The 23,363-nt window shown below is 43.6% G+C and overlaps 4 protein-coding genes across 11 annotated transcripts; 2 read left to right on the top strand and 2 right to left on the bottom strand.

The window, feature by feature from the left end:
• Positions 1 to 270: 270 nt before the first annotated feature.
• On the top strand, positions 271 to 5,718 carry inpp1 (inositol polyphosphate-1-phosphatase). The gene is made up of 6 exons (XM_056605212.1): positions 271 to 500; positions 913 to 1,118; positions 1,206 to 1,266; positions 1,709 to 1,909; positions 2,099 to 2,270; positions 2,377 to 5,718. The coding sequence occupies exons 2-6, from the start codon at positions 915 to 917 to the stop codon at positions 2,861 to 2,863; spliced, it is 1,125 nt and encodes a 374-aa protein (XP_056461187.1). The 5' UTR covers positions 271 to 500; positions 913 to 914; the 3' UTR covers positions 2,864 to 5,718.
• dnajc14 (DnaJ (Hsp40) homolog, subfamily C, member 14) lies at positions 4,220 to 11,437 on the bottom strand. 3 transcript variants are annotated; one of them, XM_056605206.1, is made up of 7 exons: positions 11,317 to 11,437; positions 8,879 to 10,374; positions 8,610 to 8,716; positions 8,198 to 8,317; positions 7,885 to 8,045; positions 7,659 to 7,761; positions 4,220 to 7,476 (listed from the first exon to the last, which is right to left on the bottom strand). In XM_056605206.1, exons 2-7 carry the CDS (start codon positions 10,199 to 10,201, stop codon positions 7,173 to 7,175), a joined length of 2,118 nt encoding a protein of 705 aa, XP_056461181.1. In that variant the 5' UTR covers positions 10,202 to 10,374; positions 11,317 to 11,437; the 3' UTR covers positions 4,220 to 7,172. The 3 variants fall into 3 exon arrangements, with proteins under 3 accessions (XP_056461181.1, XP_056461179.1, XP_056461180.1); XM_056605204.1 differs by having other exon boundaries at positions 8,879 to 10,408; positions 11,317 to 11,436; XM_056605205.1 differs by having other exon boundaries at positions 8,879 to 10,408; positions 11,332 to 11,436.
• A 541-nt stretch (positions 11,438 to 11,978) lies between these two features.
• Positions 11,979 to 20,897, top strand: nab2 (NGFI-A binding protein 2 (EGR1 binding protein 2)). Of its 4 annotated transcripts, none has more exons than XM_056605208.1 (7): positions 11,979 to 12,628; positions 13,975 to 14,878; positions 15,041 to 15,174; positions 15,636 to 15,687; positions 15,880 to 15,994; positions 16,333 to 16,470; positions 17,850 to 20,897. In XM_056605208.1, the coding sequence occupies exons 2-7, from the start codon at positions 13,985 to 13,987 to the stop codon at positions 17,942 to 17,944; spliced, it is 1,428 nt and encodes a 475-aa protein (XP_056461183.1). In that variant the 5' UTR covers positions 11,979 to 12,628; positions 13,975 to 13,984; the 3' UTR covers positions 17,945 to 20,897. The 4 variants fall into 4 exon arrangements, with proteins under 4 accessions (XP_056461183.1, XP_056461184.1, XP_056461182.1 ...); XM_056605209.1 differs by lacking the exon at positions 17,850 to 20,897 and adding an exon at positions 16,970 to 17,074 and having other exon boundaries at positions 15,131 to 15,174; XM_056605207.1 differs by lacking the exon at positions 17,850 to 20,897 and adding an exon at positions 16,970 to 17,074.
• zgc:113184 (uncharacterized protein LOC553745 homolog) lies at positions 17,797 to 22,348 on the bottom strand. Of its 3 annotated transcripts, none has more exons than XM_056605214.1 (4): positions 22,244 to 22,348; positions 21,468 to 21,606; positions 20,833 to 21,203; positions 17,797 to 20,477 (listed from the first exon to the last, which is right to left on the bottom strand). In XM_056605214.1, exons 2-4 carry the CDS (start codon positions 21,586 to 21,588, stop codon positions 20,289 to 20,291), a joined length of 681 nt encoding a protein of 226 aa, XP_056461189.1. In that variant the 5' UTR covers positions 21,589 to 21,606; positions 22,244 to 22,348; the 3' UTR covers positions 17,797 to 20,288. The 3 variants fall into 3 exon arrangements, with proteins under 3 accessions (XP_056461189.1, XP_056461190.1, XP_056461188.1); XM_056605215.1 differs by having other exon boundaries at positions 21,468 to 21,600; positions 22,244 to 22,343; XM_056605213.1 differs by having other exon boundaries at positions 17,798 to 20,477; positions 21,468 to 21,603.
• Positions 22,349 to 23,363: the final 1,015 nt, after the last annotated feature.

Below are 23,363 nucleotides of genomic sequence, written 5' to 3'. Positions count from 1 at the left end.
TGTGTTAATTTAAACGTGTTTCTTGCAATGCACTTTGACGAATGCCCTATAACAGAGAACTGAAACTTACAAATTGGTTGAGGAACTCATAGTGTTAATGTTCGACACAATATTCTTGTGACTCAAAAGGCTTGTGACTCAATCAATGATGAATGCGGAATTTGTGGGTCGGTAGGGGGGGACGGGGGGGGAACGGACGCATCTGGCGCCGTTCTGCTTGTCTTTTGACCTGTCTCGACTGTACCTTTTTAATATCAACCTCCAAATCACTGCCCGCCCCTACGTGACGTCATGAGACGTGTGCAGCCGCGATCAGGAAATACAACTTGAAGTAGCCCGGCGACTGTTATTATTTGAGCGGTTATAGACGTCTGTAACCTGTTAATATCTGCTTGTCACTTCGTTGTCGTGACTGCGGGTTGGAATCAGGGGGGGAAAGCTTACTGGAATTAAAATATTCCAATACGATCATTTGCAGTCCGACAAGGAAACGATCAGCAGTAAGTTAACCTATATTCTCGAGTAAGGTATGGGTTTCTACATTATGCAATTCTTTCACGTGTAATCTTATAAAGACTTTTATGTAATCGCTGTTGGGAACAACCATCTGAAATCAATGAGCTCTGTTTAGGCCCGGATGAAGGTGACATATATACTAATAGGTGAAAAAACAATACGGCAATTGGCGAAACGGTGTTCTGTGAAATTAAGAGGTCCAGGCCACACCTCTCAAGTACTTTTTTTTTCTACCCAGAAATGCCCTATTTTCTCCCGAGACCATAATTAACTCCAGTGTGTCCCAGAATACTCCCTCACTCTCTGGTCACCCAATATGCGCCTCGTTCATTTCTCACTCTTTTCAGTGCGCCATAGCACTCCTATCTAAAAAACTTTGACTATCTTTTATTCAAGGAATGGCTGCTCTACTAAAAGTGCTGCTTCGCGTAGCAGAGAAAGCAGCCAATGTGGCGCGGGTCTGCAGACAAGAAGCGCCGCTCTTTGAGCTTCTCGTGCAGGAGAAGACTGGAGATGATAAAAACAAGAAGTTTGTCCAGGACTTTAAGACACTTGCTGACGTGGTGATACAGGAGATGATCCGACATTATGTCGGTGCAGAGGTAGGACGTCTACTCTATATGCCAAAGGGTTTGTATAATATCATGATATTATGAAATCTTACCTTTATGTTAATATATTTGCTCTAGTTCCCTGAAATGGGCGGTTTCATCCAAGGCGAAGAGTCCAACAAGTTTGAAAACGGTCTTGGTAATTATTTCACTACACTTGAAAAGATTTCACGAAAATGTAAACCAGATTTTAAACGAACTACCTTTTGAGAAAGTTTCTTTCATTTAACATCTGAAATATTTTGAAAAGATCTAGGCTTGGGCTAATTAGTGAGACTTGAGAGGAGTTTGGCGCACTAGACAATTATTTATTCATTTCTGTACTTTAAGTAAAGAAACCTGACTATTTACAGCTATTTACAAAGTTTCATAACTTCTAATCCTACGCAAACCTTACAAAAATGTACCTAAAAAATAAAAATAAATGAAGTTAATGGTGATCATTGACGATCACCATTTCGTTTACTTTTTTGACCCAGACTGCTCCGGTATCTTGCCTGAGAAATAACTAAACTAAATAGTAGCAGTAGTACCATCCTCTCTCATGTCATGTTTTAAATGAGTGTTTTGATGTCCTTCAGGAGAGAGTGTGGTGGTAACGGTGTGTGCGTCGGAGACGGAGACGGCGGCGCTGTTGGAGGCCGTGCTGGACGGTGACTCCACTGCAGCGGCCCTGCTGGCCAAGGCCATCCACCAGGACCCGGCCGCCGTGGACACAAACACTGGAGACCTCAGCATACCGCACAGTCCCTCCGAGCTCGGAATCTGGATCGACCCCATAGGTAAAATGTTGTCAGTCCACTTACCGGTATTTCTTTTGGTATGCGGCTTTTTGTGTGAAAAAAAAAAATGGAACTGCTAGGCATCTGAAGAATCTATCAAACACACCATATAACACAACCACAGCCAGTGGTACAAAAAACGAGTGACATAAAAAGTAACTTTTTTTTCCCCCATGTTTTGATATGAAGACGCTACCAGCCAGTACATTGAGGGTCGTGAGATGGTATTGGAAGAGGGACACCTGTCTCCCTCAGGTCTCCACTGTGCCCTGGTCCTGATCGGGGTTTACCTGCGTAGCACTGGGGAGCCAATCATGGGGGTCATCAACCAGCCTTTCAACTACAAAGATCCTTCGGGGCGGTAAGTCGTGAATAACCCCAAAGAGGACCGCATTGAAAATATGCAGCTATAACTCTATTTGAAGGAAAGACTCATTCTTTTGTGCAACACTCTTTGCTCATCACAGCTGGCAAGGGAAGCATTTCTGGGGCGTGTCCTGCGAAGGTGTGCGCGCGTGTTCCGTATCCCTCCCTGAGAGTCCAGCCGAGGGCACAGGCCTGCGGGCGGTGCTGAGCTCCAGCGAGAAGCCCTCGGTGAAGAAGGCGCTGGCCTCGCTGTGCGGGCCGGACAACGTGACCTACGCCTCCGGGGCCGGCTACAAGATCCTGTGTGTGATCCTGGGCCTGGCCGACCTCTATGTCCTGTCCGAGGGGAGCACCTTCAAGTGGGACTCGTGCGCCCCTCACGCCCTGCTGCGGGCGCTGGGCGGGGGCATCGTGGACTACACAGAGAGCCTGGGGACCCCGGAGCCCCGAGGGGCCCAGCTCACCTACCACCAGCCCCGCACCCAGAACAAGGGAGCGGACTGCTGGGCCAACCAGGGAGGCCTGGTGGCCTACCTGGACTGCAAGGCTCTCGGCACTGCCATCGAGGCGCTCAACCTCAAGCCGTAGGGGCGGAAACTGTGGATGTAGCACGAGCCAAAGCACCGTAGCTGTCGCTTAGATGATATCCATATGCGTTTTCTATTTCTGGGGAAGAAAAGATAGGGGAATGGCTTGGTGTAGGTTTATTTTAAGCAAATATTCTATATTATTTAATACAGAACCAGATATGCTTATGTTTATATGAATGGCGGTTGAACTATGTGATACAGTATTTGGGTTATCTTCGGCCATCCTTGCAGTTTTTTATATATATTATATATATATCACAACATTTTTCATCTCTCTGTTATGACTATTTAATATATGTTAAATGTTAGTGATACATGATATATCTTCCAACTCCTAAAAATGTAGGCATCATGTATCCATCCCCTGATGGCTGTAATTGCAGATGCAGCTGAGAATTCAGGTGCTGCCCTCCACTTAGAAGAGAAGGGAGTGTTTCCAGCACAGGTTCAGCGGAACGGCCACATCCTAGCCTACATTTCGTTGTTAACTTCACTCTCCACTGATTTGAACCAATATAATGGTATGGGCTTACATAGCTCAGAAAAGAGATTTCATCAGCCCTCAGTGGAGAGGCTAATTATCGGTCACCAAAGGTTAATCTATATTTTCTAACTGCCAGGTTTTTTGGTTAGCAATCTCGCACTAATCTACAAGTTATAAAAAGATTTTGTTTTCATTTCAACCGACAAAAAAAACCTCACATGTTTTCCCTGCCAAGGTGACCTCAATATCAGCCAGTGTCTGGTTAAGGCTGTGGCTGTCTGAAAACACTCCTTTTAAGGAGAAAAGGAGGTGACCTGGTCTGTGTCTGTGGCCGTAGCCCCACTGCTTAATGAAGGTCCGACGACGGGAGAGCCGCACCAGGCCAAACTATGACTTGTTCAATAATAACAAGCAGCTTTCCTCAAAGCGGACCTATGCAAGCGTATCAGTTCCTTTGAAGGAGATGCAGTTCATTTTTGCTATTTCTATGTCATGATTGCTATTGCATTTGTTTTATATTGATGTCAATTGTTTAGTATGGCAATTATACATTGTGTACTCAGAATTAAAGAGCTAAAAAATATCAAACTTTAAACCGATAGATCACAAAAAACAGCAGGGGTTTAATGGCAAATTACGTTTATTTTAAAAACCGGAGAACGTGAAAGAAATCAAATGTAATTCCAGCAAAAGACGACCCAAACCGTCTTCCCTAACCAAAGTGGTCGGTGTGTTGTAAAGGCCTGCACACCACTTCCTGTTGATTGTCAGATTTTTGCATTTATTTTTTGCATATTTGTTTTAATTTAGGGAAAACCAAGCTGTGGGTACCGATTGGGTTAACCACATCCAATGCACTCCAGTGACCTAGCCCCTTTTTATGTGCATGTTTAAAGTCTAGGAATATTTCTCAGTAAAACTTCTGAATCTACAAATCAGTTATGTATGTGTATGCGTTATAACTTTTACATACACATTCACCCCATTTTATTCTGTGTCTGGCCTTGGATATACCCTATATATTTGTTTTACTTCAACCATAATAATCTTAATGTACAAATACGAAATATCTGTGGAAGCCATGTTGAATAGTCCAGTCCAAGAAGACTTTGAAGGTCCTGACAATTCCATACCTGGAGAAGCAGCAGACAAATGTAACTTATTCCAGCTGTTAAGAAACAAAACGCCAAAATTAAACCAGCTCCTATGTAAAGGAGGCAAAAATAAATAAAGCATTAAGAGGCTATTGAGTACTTTTCAGTCAAACCCAGACATAATTTTTTGGGTGGCCTAAATATTATTTGGAAAATAAAACATTCCCACCATGCGTTGTCCAACTTCAAAATAAAAAGTTATTGATAAGTGTCTAACTTATTAATTAAACCAAGTTAATCATGTTTAGAGAAAATATCCTGTAGAAAAAAAATGGGGTTTCCTTCAACACAGAACTTCATTAAGAGTTAAGTTGCTTTTCTTTTTCATGCCAAATCCCAAACTTAACTAGCTCACTATCTTAATCTGATTGAAATTGCAATTTAGTTTTAGTATTGTAACACATTTCACACAGTGAGGTAATGATATGCAGATATTAATTCCTTGACCAAAAACTAAATTTGATGGCACTACAAAGAAGTCTACATACCGAGTCATTGCCAATCATCAATTTAGACAGTTTTTGCAACCAATATAGGCCTACAGTTACAGCCTCAGACTAACTGAAACTGACCTTACCGAAATTGGGTTCAAATAGGCAAGCAAGTGACAATTGCCCACACACACAATTACAACCTAGTGAATCATCTGCAGCATGGGCAGGGAATAAAACACAACCGTTAAAGAATGCTGTCGGCATAATTCGGTTTTCCATTGTCCCCCAACAAAACAATCTACAATGACAATGTAATTTCTATCTTGGTAAGTGCCAGACAGATGCTTCAACTGTTACCTTGGTTTAATCGGTTATCAAAAACACATGAAAACAAAGCAATTGTGTTGCTTTAGTCAGCAGAATGTATCTCTAAAGTGTAACGGGATCCCCCACTTTCTTAATTTCCTGACAACAATGCGAATATCTGACCCTCACAGGAGTGCATGACACAGGGGGCCAATGCAGAGTCCATAGCTGCCCTGGCGCTGCTCGCTCCACAGACAATAGCTGAGAGCAGGCCAACATCATTCCTTTAGTTGTTTACCTTTCAATAAGAGAACAAAGGAAAAAGGAATGCTGCTGGCCTGCCGTTTGAATGTTCCACATCAGAGGCAGACATGGGCTTGCACTTCAGAAAAAAAACAAATATTTTACCTTTCAGTTTTTTGTTAGTAATAATTACGTCTACAATTATTTTTTTTGAAGATTCTGTGTTCTGCAATGTGTCAGAAAAAAAATAGGATTTATTCAGTAATATGATTAACAAGTTTTCAGTTTTCCTAAGTGGTTTGAGTTTCAATAAACAAATTCAATCAAATTAAGATCAGATCAAAGCACATTTATATATTAAATATCAAGACCAGGTCACAAAAGTCAATAAGCCAAATCATAATTGTCCAACATGTTTTGTATTACTGGAAATACATTTTACCAACAAGGTTTTCCATCCATTCCATTTGTTCCCCAGTGTAGCACACGGGGGCATTTAGAATCTGGACTAACAAGGATTAACTGCACTAGAACCATCTGTATGTATTCTTCCGGAGAACCAGGCAAAGCATCAAGAACCTTTTTACAATTCTCAAGCCCAGGCCGAGCCACCCACTGCATACAAAAATAATAGTAATCATTTGTCAATTCACTGCAAGTTCAACGCTTTAGCAGAACATAAAGAGAAGCTTTGTGCCAATATTCTGTTGCAATCTTCTCTTCCATCCAAAGTGAGACAAATCAATATCACTAAAAGGTTTAGTTGATAACCCTCCTCCCGTCACCATAGTCAGCGCAGAAGGCAACATGTTGAAATGGTACACACTATCAGCCTCACTAGATATCTCATCGCCAAATATCCCCATCTGTTATTTTGACGCCTTGGCTGATGTTTGCAATAGCATGCCTAGATAATGTTGTATGAATAAGTGAGCTTTTTCAGATATTCAAACATCTATGTAATGCAAAACATTACAATATATTTTCTGAAGCTGCATTGCAGCAGATGGAAACAGACCTATCTTCTTGGTTGATTTCTGCACCAATGACAGTTGTGACAAAATTATGGACTGAACGAGGGGTAGTGGGGGAAATAGTCCAAAAGCAGACCACTCTCAAATTTGCCGGTCCAGGCATCACTGAAACATTACTGCGAGCTAGATCATCTCTTGATTTAGGGGATCCAGAACGCAACCTCCAACAGGGCTTTGCTTTATCCTTCAGAACCATAAAAGCAAAGCTCAGCAGAAACAAAAAAAAAGTTTAAAAGCAAGTGAGTCAATTGTGCATGCAATGCAAAATTTGGCAGGAAATTAACTTGTACAGCATTCTGATATATTTCAAGGCTACAGTCGTCTTAAAGACCAAAGACAACCCAAAATAATAAAGTAATGACGGATGTTATTTTAAAAGCACCGTTGCCTTCATTTCTCCAATACTTCCCCGCCTAATACTTTGCCTTCTTTCCGATTTGGTCTTCATGATTGGGTCTCTCCTTTTGGCCGATGTTGAAATGACTGTCAAAGAGACGGTTCTACCCACATGAATCTTCCTGAGTTCAACTCACGAAGGGCCGATCTTGGCGCACCAAGGGGGCTTATGAAGAGACAAACATGGGTGATATCTGTGTGTGTCGCGTCTCATTGTTGCCATTAGGTCGATAACTATAAAACCAGTCATGTGATTTCACCTCTGAAAGGGCTTGCGGACCTTTTTCCTTCTCCGCGGCGGTTTGCCACTCTCCGCACATGTCTCGCTGGCCTCCGGCCGCTGGGCGCCCGGCATGAAGAATCCACCGTGTGCGGGCGGGGGGGAAAACGGGGGAGGGAACGGGGGCGCCCCCTGGCCGGTGGGGTGCGGAGGTGGGCCCGGGGGAAAGAACCCCCCGTTGGCGGCCATGTCGGCGGCCGGTCCCCCTTGAAAGATGCGGTTGAAGAGGTCTTGTAGGTCGGCGGGGTTACTGGGACCCGGGGCGGGCTCCGAGGGCGTCCTGGAGGTAGGGAAAACACAGCGGCAGTTAGAGGACAAAAACCTCCCCTCCATCAGCCTGGACGTTATCCTACTAACAGAAGTCCATTCCTGGAGACATTACGGTCCCTCTCCCATGACCGCCAATGATGAAATGACCATTTAACCCTAGATCGACTGCAACCATTCCCAGGTGGGCCTTACCGCTGACGTGCAGCACTGCCAGTGTTCTTGGAACCGAATGAGATGTGATAGGGCACACGGTGTGTGTCAGGCGAAATGCCAATCCTTTGGCAACCTGCCCACTCTGTTAAACAATGAACAAGGCGGTTTAAGCGATACACTGTCGGCAATGTTTTTAACTCAAATACCACGTTATCGTTTATTTCATTAAGCTCCAACGGCAACCATCTTCTGCCATCAAGTTCACCTGTGATGTCGTAGACCTTGCCATCCATGAAGGCAAAGTATGTGATCCGTAGGCCTAACATGCTGGACTCAGCCCACAGGTCTCCCTCCTCAGCGCTGTGGAAACGGTTGCATTCGCCACAAAACCTGGCCTCAGAAGGCTCACGGTCCATTTCGAACCGCCTGCAGAAAAACACAGCAATGTTTCAGCGCTCACTTGTCACTTGACTGGTATGAATGAGCCAATAGCCACGCTAAATTGTGTAATTTATCCTGTGTACTAAAGCCAGCAATGCTTCGATGGGTATGTTAGATGGACGGAGGGCGGGACGTACTTGTGCTTGCCTTCACATTTGGTACACATCATGGTATTCATGGCTTCCTTAAGGTCGTCCTGCAGTTTGGTGAGGAACTCATTCATGGACTTTGACAGCTCAGTTGCCGCCATTCGCTTTCTGCGTCAGAAAAATGAACAGCTAATCAGTCAGCTAATTTGATCAGATTAATTTGAAACACTAAGTTAAACATATGGGGTTGTCTTCAGGAGGTGAGAATAACTTCATGTTTATGCAATGATTTTTGAAAGACAAAGCAATTCAGAAGCACCAGTGAATAAAAGACAGGGTGCTCAATCAATTTTAATAGAAGCAAAGCTTTCTTGTTGAATCTCTGACAATATCCAAGACCTTTAATACAGAGAATTGTAAATAAAGTGGGGCTGAACTTCTCCTTTTTCCTTCCACTCACATTTCGTACTCTCGCCGTGTTTCAGGGTTACTGACAATATCCCAGGCGGCCCTGAGCACTTTGAACGCCTCCCCAGCACGGGGGTGCTTATTCTTGTCTGGATGGACCTAGCACACAGGGTAGAAAAAACAGCAATAAACAAATGAGAATAACTCCAACACTATATATTACCCAACCATGGTTACAACATTACAATATTTTGGATGATGGACCACGTATAGACAGACGCACACACACACACACACACAAACAAACACACACACACACACCTGGACAGCCAGCTGCCTGTACGCCTTCTTCAGCTCCGCCTCAGAGGCGTGGACCTCCACACCGAGCACAGTGAAGGGGTCAAGCTCCTCCTCCGGTACCTGAGCCAAGGCTAGCAGCCTCTCCAGCTCCTGGCCCGGCTGGCTCTTCCCCAATTGGCCAGGGGAGTCCGGCAGGGACACGGGCACCCGTCCTTTTCTCCTAAACCAGTTTCTGACCGTCTCCCTCAAAGAGTTCACCCTCTTCCAGAGCCTTGAGTCCTGGCATGCGGCCCAACACCGGTTTGCCCTCTCTCCGCCCACCCGGATCAGAAGACTCTTTCCCCACATGGAGGCCAGCATTACTATGGCGCAAACCAGGGCAAAGCTAGTGGTGGCCACCTGCTTCAGCCACTTGGCAGACCGCACCGTCTTATCCACGACGCCCGCAGCGGTGCCTCTGGCGCCCTCCAGGACCCGCAGAGCGTCCGCCTTCATCCCGGGGACGTCGGTGACCTTGGCGAGGAGCTGGAGGCCGACGTTGTACAGAGTCATCCCCCCGGTCTCCACGCCGACGCCGCAGTGGTGCGTGAGCGCCACGATGAGCTCGATCACCATGTGGACGCACGAGAGGCACCAGGTGCCAAGGGACTCCGACAGCAGCTCCTTGACGGCCAGCACCAGCTCCTGGCCCCGGCTCCGGCGGCCGCGCCCCTGCTGGTGCTGGTGGTTGCGTCTGCGGTTCTGTTTGTGCCTACTACCCCCGGACATGACGGTACCCTTTTGAAAGGAAGAAAAGAGTAGAGAACTGGCCGAGCTGTGGCTACTTGGTTCAGAAACCGACCCCCCGCCACTGTTCCTGGACCTACATCTCTTCCCCACCCCCTGCGAGCTCCTCCCACCCGCGTCGCCGTTCATATGTGGCGATTTTAAGTTTTCAGTTGGGCTTCCGCCTTGGCTATCTTCCTCTTCCTCCTCATCTTCTTCTTCTTCATCCATACACTGAGTGTCCACACCTGCATAATCCACACCTTGTTGTTGGCCTAACATGTTGAAGACTTCATCGTCTGCATCCCTGTGTGATTCTATGTGTTCTCCAGTCTCTTCTTCAGCGGTTCCTGAGTCTCGAGGCATGGCTAGGTTTGAGGTGTCCGGAAGGTTATTGAAATCCAGAACTGATGTAATGTCCTCCACAACGGGTGCCCTGTGGGGTTCCCCCTCCCTTTCACTGAACTCCCAGTGGTTAGTACTGGTCACCAAAAGGGAGCCACCAGAGAGCAGGGGGCCATCGGCACTCTCCTCCTCAGTCTCAGTAATGCCATCCATCTCCCTCTCAGATGAAGCCATCTCCAGTGACCTTTGCTCTTTCGATCCAGGTGTAGATTGAATGGAATCTCATCAAAGATGATTGACTAAATTCATTCTCTCAGTCGATATCTTCTCCGAATTCTTGTAAGGCACAAGCAAGTCACGGTTAACCCCATTTTTCTTGCGTCTCACTTTCAAGGTTTGGGTCTTTCCTGGATAATCAGAAGCACACCACACATTGGCCCCCTGGAATGATAGTTAGATTTAGTTCACTAAACAACAAAAAAAAACGTAGATCACCATTGAAGAATGTTCTTTCACCTGCGTAATATAATAAAACTCATGACCAAACGTCCAGATAGTCAAGAAAAAAACAAAAAAGTTTACTCAGTGTTAAGTTCACAATAAACGGACAATTAAATTTGTTTTGGATTTTCATCGAAAAAGTATCTTTCTTAAATAGTCAAAGATCAAGTTACATCTCGCGTTTGAGTTAACGGAATCGTTTAATCTACCGTTCTGCAAGGGTCTCATAACGGATACCCAACAGAAAACTCTTCAATCTTCCATTTATATGAGGAAGCATTAAGCAAACAATTAAGACGACTTGCATTTGCTTCAGACCTTTTGACAGATCGGGATAAACGACTCTGGTCGGACCAATACCTTCCGCAACTATGAGCAAAGGACCGCATACTTAAGCAAAGAGAAAAAAGCTGTCCTTGTGATAGGTAACCATGTATGGTTATTGAGTGAACTGACACCTCAATCAAACCACGGCTAGCTTTGCAGAGCAGCCCCGGCTGGCCCAGGCGATGCCAGGTAGGACCGACGAGAAAGTAGCCTTGCAGAGATGGTTGTGTTAAACAAAGTGTGACAGTTGTACATTTGATGGTGAACGATTGGATATCCCCGGAGAAGCACAGTAGTATCTCAAGCAAACATAACCATATAAGCGACCATTAAACGTCTACGTCGAACAAACTGGCATGCCAGATGTAAACAACCCAGAACAAGCTAACGCTACGATAGCATTGCTTCCCCTTCCTGTGAGGTTAGCGAGTTTGATCGGAGATATCAGTCATTTGAAAAGGAAATTAAATGGATCTAGCAAATTCATCACAGCACTCTCATTCATTCGATGGTATCGATACCTTGGAGGAGCATACATGTGATTGACGGGTTGTTTTAGGTTGTCACTGTCCCATGTTGTTTTCTCTTACTTTCCTTACTTCTTCTTCTACATATATTGGTTTATTCGCAGGTCTTCTTCTACGGTTCATATCGGTCACTACTCTCTGTCGCCTCTGTGGAGTGAGGACGTCAATGCATGTAGATGTTGGATTTGGCTTCTCCAATCAGTAACACGCACATTACCACCATCTACTGTTCAATGTTGGTCATTAAATATGGATTAATGCGTATGAACGTGCCGATATTTATTGTGCTCGAATGATCACAATTGAGCTATAGCTATAAAGAAGGCATACTAACTACATTTGAAATTTCACGTCAAACTTTTGGGATGTAGGCCTACCTAATCGTATGCGGCTCGATCCTTTACAACATATTATTATAAGATTCAACCAAAATTCACACATAGGTGCCGCGCGCAACATTTCAAACGTGTAGGCTAGTGGTGTAAGAGAAGTGGAGGGGCGGAGGGACTGTCGATCATATCGGGGATCCCCTTACTGCGTCAGCGAATCTCCAACGAAATCAGATGGAAAATAAAATCTTAGCAATGTCCCCAAAATACCACCATGGCACGTGTCTTACAGGTACAGTACGCCTACTCATATACAAAGGTTTATGGTGAATCCACATTGGATTTAGGTTGAATGGCGACATTCTTAGGCCTATAATGGCGATCTGTTTGCCATAAGAAGCAAGGGTTAAAATTGGTATTTTAAACCCCCCACTACGGTCTCCACCTACATCTCCAATTTGAAAGCCGCCTCTGCCGGGAGAGGAAAACTCTTTTTCGGTCAGATGGCGTGCTGCAGTCCGCCCCCATCATTCTTGCACCCACACAAACAGTACAAAAAAAGGCAGTCAGCAACCAATACGGTGCGCCGGAGGAGGATTTCTGCCAAAGAATTAAGACGAGTTGCTATAAGCGCAGGGACTTAGCTGAAGAGCACGCCACTCAATACCAAACGTGATAGAAATTGGTTGAAGATATCGAAAATATAATGTCTTTCCGGGCGTTTCCGCAACATCTGGCTAGTCGGGATTAGTCCTGTCTTGGCTTAAAACAAAAACGATTTTTTAATCTGAATTCAAATAACAAAGGATTTCTCACATATAGACGAGGGTTACACTTATCAGAGTATCAGTTGGCCATCCAGATCTGTTTTTTCTTTTTGATGCGAAGCTCGTAGGCTACACACTGGTAAACTATAGTGAAATTAAGCAGTTGTTGAACTGCATCCCTGCTGAATTAATCTGCTTGATCAGGAGAAGGTAAGTGAAATGCCTTCTTTTTTTTCGATACAAATACAGCTGTATTAGTTGGGTCGTCTGGGCGCAGGGATTGTACAAAAGATGAGGATAAAGCATTACAATAACTTGGCTGCACTGTAACCTCCAGATGTCTTGATTCACAATAGGAAAAGTTGTCAAAACATAATAGTAGTGTACCAGAAGCTGAAATAGGTCATTTAAATAATGCACACTAGTTTAAATTTAAAACGTGGACGACCGTTGAATTCAGCACGATGCCTAATCTACTCTTAGTGGAAAGATGTTATTTGCATGCTACTAATGTACAATAGGTTCCATAGACGTATAGGATGCCAAGGACGATGCAGCAGATATGTAATTAAAGTTATATTAGCGTAACAGCGCCACAATAAGTTATACTTATCAATACAAAATTAAGAGAAAAAGTGCAGTTCCCTATTGATCAAAGACCCAACTATCATTCAACGCAAAACACTGCACCCCCCAAATAATAACAAGCTGAACCTCGTTCATACCACAGTTTATAGTCATTAAACCAGTACTGATAACAAATTACCATCAGTAGGGCGATGCACGCCTCACTATTAGTCACACCGGTGAAGTGATGAAACTAAGGTGTGGACTTAAACCCCGGTGTCACTTCAGCAAACCAGTTTTATTACAAAATCAGCTCAGAGACCTCAGAGACACACACACACGCACACACACACACACGCGCGCGCGCACACAGTTCATGCAGTCTATTATTTTCACACCTATTACACATCAAGATAATGTATCACTGACAGCCAGTGGATCCGAAAATATAAACATGCTCACCTTACTATCATGACTGTATGCAGTAATGTTGCCACACTAGTGATGTCCTTCCCGTCACACTTTTCCAATTCCTCATTTGAGCCATGCTCGATACCAAATGAGAGGCTCGTAAGGAGAGGTGTGTGTGTTTGTGTTTGTGTGTGCAAGTAAATATTATAATTACAGGGTTGTTCACTAGGAAAGCCATGGTAGTTATAATGATATTGTTTACTGATGAGATACTGAGGTACTCATAATTTGCATTAAAAATGATCAAACAATAGGACCTTTATACTGTATCCCAACCTTGTGGCTTTGCGTTTTAGCAGAAAGTCCTTGAGAACTGTGTAAGTGTGCCACTCTCTGGCCCATCCCATCTTTGGGTACTGTCTCATTTACCATCATTCTAAGCTATCAAGTAAAAGAAAAATAGATATTTGATTACCACAATGACTTTCTCTTTATTGTTATGCATCTGTTCTTTATCGCAATTTCCTCATAGCTCCCTATTCTTCTCCCTAATGTGTTTCTTGCCCTACTTGCTCTAGATACAGTGCCATGTCTCTGCCACGCACGCTCGGGGAGTTACAGCTCTATCGGGTGCTTCAGCGAGCCAACTTACTGGCCTATTACGACACCTTCATCCAGCAAGGTGGCGATGACGTGCAGCAGCTCTGTGAGGCGGCGGAGGAAGAATTCTTGGAGATCATGGCACTAGTTGGCATGGCCACCAAGCCACTGCATGTGCGTAGGCTACAGAAGGCGCTCCGTGACTGGGCGGCCAACCCGGCGCTCTTCAACCAGCCCGTGTCCAACGCCGCTCCCTGCGGGATCCCGCTGTTCAAAGTGGAGGGAGCGGGCTCCGTCGGGTCGCAGGGGGGGCCCAGGAAGTCCATCAGCAACGGCCAGCCGGGCTCGCCCTGCGAGAGGGAGGACAGGGCGTGTCTCACGCCGATGCACAGCGGGAGCCCCCGGAGCCCTTGCTCTCAGGCGTCCCCCCAGCCCCCCGACGCGCACTACAGGGACAAACTGTCGCCCATGGACCACCACTGGCTCAACCCCGAGCAGGACGGGAACTGCACGGCGGAGGACGGCTCCCCCAGCCCACCGCTGCAGCCGTCCGGCCCGGCGGGTCCCTCCACACCCCCGGGGTCTTCCACGTCGTTCCCCCCCGGGACGCTCTCGGCCTGGCCCGGGGGGCAGCTGGACGGAGAGACGGCCAGGGCAGTGGGGGAGAGTGTGGAGCGGCTCCTGAGGACGCTGCCCCGGTCAGAGCCCGGCGAGGTGAAGACTCTGCTGAGGATGAACAAGAAGATGGCAAAAACCGTGGGTCACATATTCAAGATGGGCCCGCAAGACAGGAACAAGGAAGAGGAGATCAGGAAGTACAGCCTGATTTATGGGAGGTTTGACTCAAAGCGGAGGGAAGGCAAGCAACTCACGCATCATGAGGTAAGGGCATCAAACCAAAGACACAAAAACTAAAGGGATGGACTTCTTTCTATTTCTCAATGGAAATGTGAAAGGATTCATTTGACTAGCGGGGAGGGTTGCAGTATTTGATGTAAATCAGTTTAAAGATGGCTCCCTTTACTTAGTGTTCTCTCCCCTCAGTTGATCATCAATGAAGCTGCTGCCCAGTTCTGTATGAGAGACAATGCCCTTTTGCTGAGACGTGTCGAACTCTTTTCTTTGGCTCGGCAGGTGGCAAGGAAGTGTGCCTACACATCAACATTAAAACACGCTCGGTAAGATCACTGAAAACACAGGACAAATCCTTCTGCTCGACAGTTGGATGTAAAGTCCATAATCCAGATTTGCTTGCGTCTTAAATATCATTGTGTTTCTATAGTATTTTAAAAACGGGAATGTAGAGTAAGTAATATGGAAATTAATCGTGCACATTCCAGAATAAGTCATTATCGGATCTAATGTTGTATGTAACGTAACAATTGCTATGAGCCGGATCTGGTTATGTAAGGACATTCCTCATGCAATAAACTGAGGTGATTTTTACATGTAATTATGGTACCATAACTTAAATGGCAATTTAAACAAAACATATCTTGATTGAACTGGCTCTGATAAAAAGGAAATTAACTGTTCAAAAAATACATAAATAAACATACAATTTGCAGGTTATCTGGGCTATATTTCTGTTGTCATTATGTTTATCTTATCTCATCTTATTCTTTGATTCTATTCAAAGGACAATTACAGATGACAATAATTTCCTATCGCAAAAGAGGGTGAAACATGAGGTGAGTTATCAAAGCACAATTATAACCGGCCAATTAGCTTGGTTTCAATGTGTGGGTTAAAAATGATGAATTAATGGCTGGATGTGTCTGCCACATAATCAGACTGATGATCACAACTTCCTTTCACAAGCGACGTCAAACTGTGTTCATTAGAACTCTATGTTCCTCTTGTGCGGATGTGATGTTGTGCAGGTCATTGTGCCGGAAAGCGTGTCTTCGCTGGTTGGGGTGGAGGGGTCAGAGGTAACGACCCAAAGGGCGGAGGACGACAGTGTGTCTAATGAAAGCCTGGACACTGTATCCCAAGGTAGTCTCCCCAGATAAGCACTATCATATCAAGTGTTTCTCTTTGTATTGCTCTCTGGGTAGTTTTGACACTTTTTTTTTTTTTTATCTCTAACCTGTCCCCTTCTACAGATCATCTGTCATCCCCAGACATGTTTTATGTTTCTTTAAATGTCAATGTCTGATTGTATGAAACCACTGATTATCGTAAAAAAAAGAAAAGGGTTACCGCTATGGAGGGGTACCCACGCAGTACACACACACACACACACACACACATCTGTCTGTCCAACTAGACATAATTGGTTACAGTGCAACCAATCTCCATCCCCCTGCCCTCTTCCCCACCCCCTCCAACAGACACTTCTAACCCGGTCAACTGGAGTCGCCATCTCATACAGCAAACACTTATGGATGAAGGGCTGCGATTGGCTAGGATGGTGTCACATGGCCGAGATGGCAGGATCAGCCTAGGGTCAGAAGGCACTCATTCAACAGGTGAATTTTCCAAATGACAGTTCAATAATATTTTTTTCACCATTTGATATTTACTGATATTAGATCAGGCTATTTTGGCACATGACCTTTCTTTCTTTCTTTTTTTACTGAGCCACATGTTTGGTTTCTAATGTAAAGTGGAAAATAGGACTATATTCGATGAACCCAACGACGCAGACAGATCCCCAAACAATGAACGTTTTATGGATCTAGAGTTTGAACAACAGTGAGTCATATAATCTCTGAGGTGACGCCTCCCACTATGCACAGCTGAACTTCACTAGACTGCAAATTAGAGAGGATTGCAGTTAGGAGGGGAAACAGAAGGAGACAAAGAGAGAGAGACACAGAGAGGAAGAGAGAGATGACATAGACAAATGTGTAACACTGTCATGTGCTAGAATCTAACACAACGTCACCATCATCATATAAAATTAAATAAAGTTAGTATTATTAACAGTGTTCCCCCTCCCCCCCCCCCCCCAATTGTATTCATCAGAGATATGCAAGAGGTTTAGAAGGGCTGAGCACTGCTGGGCTGAGGCAGCAGGAAACAGAGAGAAAGAAAAGAAAAGCAGCAAGAAGCAAACAAAGGCATGAGGAGGAGGAGGTGGGGATAGGAAGCACTCTGTGGGCGTTCAGATCTCCCTGCCCCCCCCCCCCCCCACAGCAGCAGCGTCTGACGTCAGACTTTTAGGTGCGTGGGCTGGAGGGCGGGAGCCATTGGGCGTGGGGGCGAGGGAGTGGGAGGTAATTGGAGGGGCGTTGCATTGACTCACCAAGCGACAGTGTTCAAAAATAAAACTTGTGGGCAGGGAAATGGCACAGTCCTTTTTTATACATCTCATACACACATCCCCCTCGGAGTAAAGTGTGGAAATAATAAAAATGACATATGTTTCATCTCTGACGTTGGTCTCCCTCCACTCTGTCTTGTTGTTTTTCTCACCCATTGTGGTTGTTTGATGCTTATTGCCTCTGAATATGCGTTGTAATTTTTAAGAATGCATCTTTCAGAAAATATATAATGACAGCATTACTGGACACTTGTATTGATGGTCAGTTATTTGTTCTGGTGCTTTAAACCGCTGCGAAACACACAAGTCAGATATTAAAATTAAATACTCCCGAAAATCTAAAACATAAAAATCTTTTAAATAGTAGTACATGCAGTTAAAGTAAAATCGACTTTAGTAAATGCATTGTTAATGCAACATTTCAGAACTAAACAGACTTATAGTGACTATTTATACTTCACAGACCTCCAACAGGCTATCATAATGACAATGATAAACTGAGATCCTGTCTATTTTTATCTATATTCATATCACAGACAGGATGTTTATTTACGCAACTTTTGTTTTGTTTGTTTTCCACAGATTACGAGAGTAAAGAGGAACAGGGGAGTGCAATAGCGTGTAGGAGCCGGAGCCCTATCATCACAAAGGAGGATTTGGACCACAGAGGGAAATGAAAAATCCCAAGGGGTACACTACATCGTATGTACAGACCTCCATCTCAACTTCAACACATCATGTACTATATGGACTGTAACTGAGCAGGTTTAAGTTCTCACATCAATTACTAGAAAATCGACAAAAGTGGCTTTTAGGGGGAAGAAATCCATATTATAAGACTTATCCCTGTCTTGATTGATGGTTCCTCAGCCTTAGGATGGCAAGTCTGGGTATGTAATAGAAAGCCATAGGTGGCCAAACCCACACTTAGTAGACATGGTGGTATTTAGAGTTGATGAGTCTGGAATGAACTGGATGGGGGCACTGATCAAGTAGGCAGGGTTATTTGAATGACGTTAGGGAAAAATGTAATCTTTAAAATATCGTTCAGCATTTTTAACATATCAACCTACAATATTTGGAAAATTGTCCTCTGCTGCCCTCTAACCAAATAAAATCATACACAAATGTATGATTTAAATTGTAATAGAAAGTGTTGATGTAAGGCAAAGTAGATAGTAGAGCGCTAGGGGGTAGCTTCTGAAATATCTGCTAAAACAATAGAGGTTAATCAACATTGAATATATACCGTAGCTGTCGTCTTCTATCTTGTCGATTTCACATCAACTCATGAACCCGGAGATGATTTATAATTTATAAAGAAATTACATTCAGATTAAAAATCCTTCAGTTATTTGAGTACTGAGACCATATGTGTGTGTAGCTAGGGTGTAGAAGTAATGTGTTTGTCACACTCTTCCCACCTTCACGCCCCTCAAATATTAACAGTATAATTTAAGTCAGTCACTGACATCTTTGAAATAATCCTTACTTGGCAAAGTTTTCGTGTGTCCGGGTTGTTAAAATAGGTCAAACGACAATACAACTGTACAACGATCCAGATAATGATGGGGCCATATTTATTTACTGAAGATGAAAAAATGAAACAAGCTTTCCTGAGTACTGAATATCATTGATGTGTTCATTACTGTGGTATTATAATCGCACACACATCTATCCATGGTGCAATCTTGTTTAAAAGAGAAACATTTTCTTAAATTTTAGGTGGGAACATTTTCAGATGGCTGAGGTTTGCCTATGTCATCAAGTCACCCCCACTAACCCAAAAGACCACCCACTCACACCCCTACTCTCCCACAGGGGCTGCTACGTTTCTTATTGCCACCTACCAGTTTGAATCTTATAAAACGAGAGGGAGTAGAGACGAGTGCACTGCAGTGTTTACCAGCCGGGATCTGGGGGTTTGAATGAGTGGCCTTTTCAGTGGTGACTCCATGACAAAAACGTTAACATCCTCAAGATTTCCTCTTGGATCGAAAACCCATCCAAACAACATCAAATGATGATGAACAATCCCACACACACTCAACCTGGGGTAAAAAGATGATCAAACGGTGCTTCATTTTCCGACACAGCTGACCCTTCACTACATTAGATATGAATATGCTAATGTTTTGTTGTTATATTGTTATATTCATAGAAATAGTGGGAAGGCCCATGTTTGGAAATGCATTGTCCATTATATCTACATGGTATCTACACAATAAGACAGGCAGCCAAGTGATGTAAAGGATTCAATTAAACTGCAGGTTCTCTTTCACTATTGTCACCACCCTCACGTTGAAAAACAGATTATTTATTTTATTAAATCTCAATAAACGTTATTTTATTGTTTAATTAAGAATTGTTCTTGTGATTTTTCGAGTCATCATTTCATACATTTTTAGCATTTTAGGAATTATGTTATTACCTTTTCTATAACTGATGGTGTGTTAGTAATTTACAGCTTGCGTCACACAGCCAGTAACACCATCTTGTTTTGCTGTTTTTTCCTTTCCATTTCCGTGCGGAACAGTTAGTTCTGTACAGACGAGGCTTGCATGACTCACCTTTAGTAGTGATGTCAGCACTCAGATCCACTCAGCGCTATGTCACACATAGCCCTCCTCTGTTGGGTAGGCAACAAAGATGGTTCTGCATGGCAGTCATTAAAACAGAATGCTACAATAACGTTTTGCGGATCTGCTTTTGGATTGAGGTTTCATGGTCATTTCTTCAGGGGTTGTTTCATTTCTTTAAATACAAAACCACAGGAAACAGAAGTAGAAAAAAAAACACAGAATCGAAAACTTGCAGATGTAAAAACAGTTAACAATGGTTTGAGAGGTTTAAGGATAGTTTTGGTTGGAACCCAATCAAAGCGTGTGTGCAAAACTATTGAAATATTCTTCAGCAGAAAAACGTTAATTTCGAGCTAGTTCTTTCTTAATGTACAGGTAAAAAACAAGAGTAATCTCTCTTTAAGGCATCATCATAGAACAGGAAGAAGTTGTGAGTCTGCTAGGTGATGTGTGTGTGGAGGTGTCGCAGGAACTCTCCCCGGGTGGCCGTGTGTCCGGGGAAGATGGCGTGACAGAACTCGCACACCTGGGACTGCAGCTCCATTTCGGACATGAACTCCCCACCACTGTTGCTCAGCTCCTCGCTTCCGAGGAGGGGGTTGTAAGCCCAAGCCAGCGGACTTGCCGTCTGAGAGGCAGAGCACCACACATAAGACACACAGTCACTTATGCAGAATGTACTGTAGAATGTAGATATGACAGATTAGAATTGTTCTTTTCTTTTTTTTAATTTTAGCAGATACATTTATCCAAAGCAAGCCGTGACATTTATTTTCTTCAGATACACGTCATTAATGAGAAAATCAATTTTTTTGCATCTTGCTAAAGGTCGCCTACAGGAAGACTGTGGTTAAGGGGTTTCGAACCCACAACTATGGGATGCTTCTCCCATAGTTGTGGGTTCTACCTTAACCACCAGACCATCCGGCCCCCCAGAGGTGGCGAGATAAAAGGTCAGAAAGAAAAAACAGAAGGACTCCTACCCCATACGGCTGCATTGCTTTACTCCCTCCACTCTGATGGCCCTGGTACGAACCAGAGCTACTGAGGGCCGGAGACCTTGAGGCTGGAGACGCAGGTTGGGGATGTTCTCCTTCTTCTTGTTCCTCTGTGTGGGTTTGACGGTGATGGGGCACATTGAGACCCAGTTTCCCCATATCTTCAGCAAGAAGCACAGAGAACGGGGCCGCACCTGCAGTGCGGGTATGGCCGACATCAGTGTGTGGTGCAGCATTCTGATTGGTTGCAACTAGTGGGGGAATACTGTCCTCTTGGGAATGTGCAGTGCTCTCCTGGCTACCCTGACCCGGGATGGACGCCAGGCCACTGAAGCTGCCATCTTGATCCAAATACCCTGCAAGAAAAGTAAAAATTTAAAAATCCAAAATACAGCTTTTATATATGAAGAAACGATACACCCATTTGCTTTTTTTTGTAGCAGCTGTCACAAGGTTTCAGATCCTTCTTAAATGAAAAGCGAAGTGAGTACTCATTTAGAAAAATGGTTGACACTCACAATAAATTGTTAGGTTAATTTACAAAGGAAGTTATCAGCCCTATTGTCATGTTTGGGCATCTCCACCTGAACTTTATGTATATACATGTTTTCAAAATTTACCATTTGAAACTTGTTGTTTGTGTAGTTCCCTTGACAGTTTCTGCAACAGAGCTGCTTGTCGTATGCATATTGATCTGAGGTGAACAAACTCCCTGAAGAGTTCATTGTACGCGTCCTCCATCTCCACAGGGATCTGCTTCTTATGAAATAAATCATATAACACATCTGTGCAGATACTGAAATTACTAATTTCTTAAACTATTATGTTATTCTTGTTCTTTTTTTAACTGCATAATATATAGTTTTCAAAATGCAATTAATGAGAAGCATTAGAAAAAAAGTTTGCATATTAAATAAAATGTAAAAGCATGAGGAACTAAGGACCAAAGAAGGAATCGAGAGTTCTTTTGAGAAAAAAGGGAACTCCCAAAATGTGACTACTGTTTGGACTCAACAATTGCCACATGAATGTATGCTTAATTCAACGAATCATGTATTATTTTGCCTTATCTTATGTTTTTTTTACATATATTTTAGGGGACGTTTTGTACATGGTGACAACGTAGCAAAGGTAACATATTGGCATAACTTGTACGAACACTACTAACCTACTGCAAAGGGAGAATGAGCAAATACTGAGTAGGCGAAACTATCCTGAGAAATAACCCTTTGTCCTACTACAATAAGTGACTTTGATTTCCAGCAGTAATACTTGTGTTTTTGAGGGATTCAATAATAGTTTTGTATTGCTGTCACCTCTCATACGTTATATATCGAGTCGTAGTTCTCAAACAAGCCAGCACCACAACACAACCGTTTGAAACGTAGGTACTTACAAGTTAGACGAGGAAGACAGAAAAGGAGTGAAGTGCACTCCGACAACAAACATGACAGCAAACCCAAATGTGAAGATGACGTGAACTTCCCAAATATGTGGATTCGTACCCGGTATTCTTCAAAGTAAAAGCTCAGAAGTGACGTAGCAAAAATAACTACCTCAGAATTGAAGCGGTAAAATGAATGATAACTGGAGGAAAATAAAAAAAGAATGAAAGCAAAACGAAATAAAGCATGTGAAAAATACATATATTTTGTAAATTAAGAGTGTGTCTCAAATAAAGTGCAAGTCCTTACGCAATTCAATCTTTCCGGTAGAGCCCTATGGGACCTATAAGATCGAAAAAATAAATATGAAAAATATGAACGGCCTTCAATGGAGAGAAAGTATTATCTTCTGGTCCCATTCCTTATAGGCCCCGGATTGCACATATGTTGTTTGTGGATTTAAATGATAATTTTTCATGTCAAGAGTTTGACCGTTTATTGTGCAATTGTTCAGTTAAAGGCTGTAGAGAAAACACAATGAGAAAGACTACACGGTTCGTATGTGACGTCAGGCTCCCTGCGACTGGCGTGGACAAGACCGACAATCTCCCCATCGGCATAACTGAAACTCTCCACATGCCCCGACTTATAATGGTTTTCACCTCTTTCGATGCTTTTATCCTCCACTTGGAAAAAAATCGGTGAAGTGGAGTAGAGAGATCGCCATGTCTATACCGAGTTCCAAGTGCGGGTGGTGACGTAGGCCTATATCATTCAAGTCGAGAGCAGCGAAGAGCTGTAGTTCACAAAGCGGCCTCACACCAAACCTTCTTGGCGAATTTTTTTAGTTTTCTTTGCATGAAAATGTATCATTTAAATTCACAAACAACATATGTGTAATCCAGGGCATAAAGACTGTGACCAGAAAATAATTACTTTCTCTCCAATGAAACCCATTCATATTTTGCGATCTCATAGGTCCCATCATGAGGTCTCCTGAAAGAGGCGTGACTTTGCCACTATAGAAGCTCTATCTATAACATGCAAATCTGTGTTTAAAAGGATTTAATGAAGCCCTCTGATAACTGATATCTCTCTGTGACTGTGAACATCTGCCACTCTTCGTCTTAA

The sequence above is a fragment of the Gadus chalcogrammus genome, chromosome 13 (genome assembly GCF_026213295.1).
Source record: "Gadus chalcogrammus isolate NIFS_2021 chromosome 13, NIFS_Gcha_1.0, whole genome shotgun sequence".
Taxonomy (NCBI): domain Eukaryota; kingdom Metazoa; phylum Chordata; class Actinopteri; order Gadiformes; family Gadidae; genus Gadus; species Gadus chalcogrammus.
This window is presented reverse-complemented; position numbering and strand designations above follow the sequence as displayed.